The sequence below is a fragment of the Bos mutus genome, chromosome 3, assembly GCF_027580195.1.
Source record: "Bos mutus isolate GX-2022 chromosome 3, NWIPB_WYAK_1.1, whole genome shotgun sequence".
In the NCBI taxonomy this organism is placed as follows: Eukaryota; Metazoa; Chordata; class Mammalia; order Artiodactyla; family Bovidae; genus Bos; species Bos mutus.
Window position 1 is genome coordinate 1404566 of NC_091619.1, and position 1557 is coordinate 1406122.

At 42.4% G+C, this 1557-nt stretch overlaps 1 protein-coding gene across 1 annotated transcript; it reads left to right on the forward strand.

Moving 5' to 3' along the window:
• The first annotated feature begins 244 nt into the window (after nucleotides 1-244).
• Nucleotides 245-1186, forward strand: LOC102267987 (olfactory receptor 10K1-like). The gene has a single exon (XM_070368709.1). It carries the CDS (start codon nucleotides 245-247, stop codon nucleotides 1184-1186), a length of 942 nt encoding a protein of 313 aa, XP_070224810.1.
• The last annotated feature ends 371 nt before the right edge of the window (nucleotides 1187-1557 follow it).

Sequence of the window (1557 nt, forward strand, 5' to 3'; positions counted from 1 at the left end):
TCCTTTAAGAGATAACATGTTTATAGCCTTGGGAAAAGTCTGCTCATAGATTGTCAATTATTCTGTTCCATATTTAGCCCTAATTCTTATTTTGGCAGACTATTTTGGAGGGAATGAATGAGTTCCATCAAACATCTGGAGATGCCTGCCACCTGCAGACTTTGTGCTGAGTTCCCCATGCCTTTCTCCATCCCTGGATCCTGGCCTGTGGCTCTGGCTCTGGCTCTCCTGTATAGCAGTGACCATGGAATGGGCCAATGAGACCTTAGTGACAGAGTTTGTCTTCCTCAGCTTCTCATCTCTGGGTGGGCTGCAGCGGGTGCTATTTGCTGTCTTCCTGCTTGTGTACTTGTTCATGCTGGGCACCAATGCCATAATTGTTTCTACCATTGTGCTGGACAGAGCCCTCCACACCCCCATGTACTTCTTCCTTGGTGTCCTCTCCTGCTCTGAGACTTGTTACACCTTCGTCATTGTACCCAAGATGCTGGTTGACCTGCTGGCCCATAAGAAGTCCATCTCCTTCCTGGGCTGTGCCATCCAGATGTTTTCCTTCCTCTTTCTAGGTTGCTCTCACTCGTTTCTGCTGGCAGCCATGGGTTATGATCGCTATGTAGCCATCTGTGACCCTCTGCGCTACACACTGCTTATGGGGCATGGAGTGTGCATGGGACTAGTGGCTGCTGCTTGTGCCTGTGGCTTTATTGTCGCACAGATCATCACATCCTTGGTATTTCACCTGCCCTTTCACTCCTCCAACCAACTACACCACTTCTTCTGTGACATCTTTCCTGTCCTCAAGCTGGCATCTCATTACTCTTACCTCAGTCAGTTGGTTGTATTTGTGCTTGGTGTGTTTGTCTTGATTATTCCCCTGTTACTTATCCTGGTCTCCTACATCCAAATCATCTCTGCTATTCTAAAAATCCCATCCTCTGTTGGAAGATACAAAACCTTCTCTACATGTGCCTCTCATCTCATTGTGATAACTGTTCATTATGGTTGTGCTTCTTTCATCTACTTAAGGCCCAAATCCAATTACTCTTCAAGTCAAGACACCCTAATATCTGTGTTTTATACCATCCTCACACCATTGTTCAACCCAATGATTTACAGCCTGAGAAATAAGAAATTCAAATCAGCTCTTCAAAGAACAATGACCCAAACTTCATGTCTTGTTAATTAAAGAGCCAAGTTTTCACTATTCAGTTAATTGTATGCCTTTTATGTGACAGGTAATATGTGCACTTTCACAGAGTTTCTCAACTGAGTGTAGAACACACTACCATAAGAATGTTTTGCATATTAGAAGAATGAAGCTCAGAGAAGTTAAGATGTTTTGACTTTCTACCATCAGTGATACTCTAAGAGGTCTGTGCAGATGAGGGAAAGAATCACTCAGTTAAAGAACAAATTTCATTATATTTCACTGCTATAAAGTTTGATTACTCAAAAACATATACGTCAACAGAGGTGAGTAAAGATACATTCAAATTGTGAAATAGAATAAAGCAAACCTCACTTTAAAAAAATTGTTCTTTGACTTCACTATACATG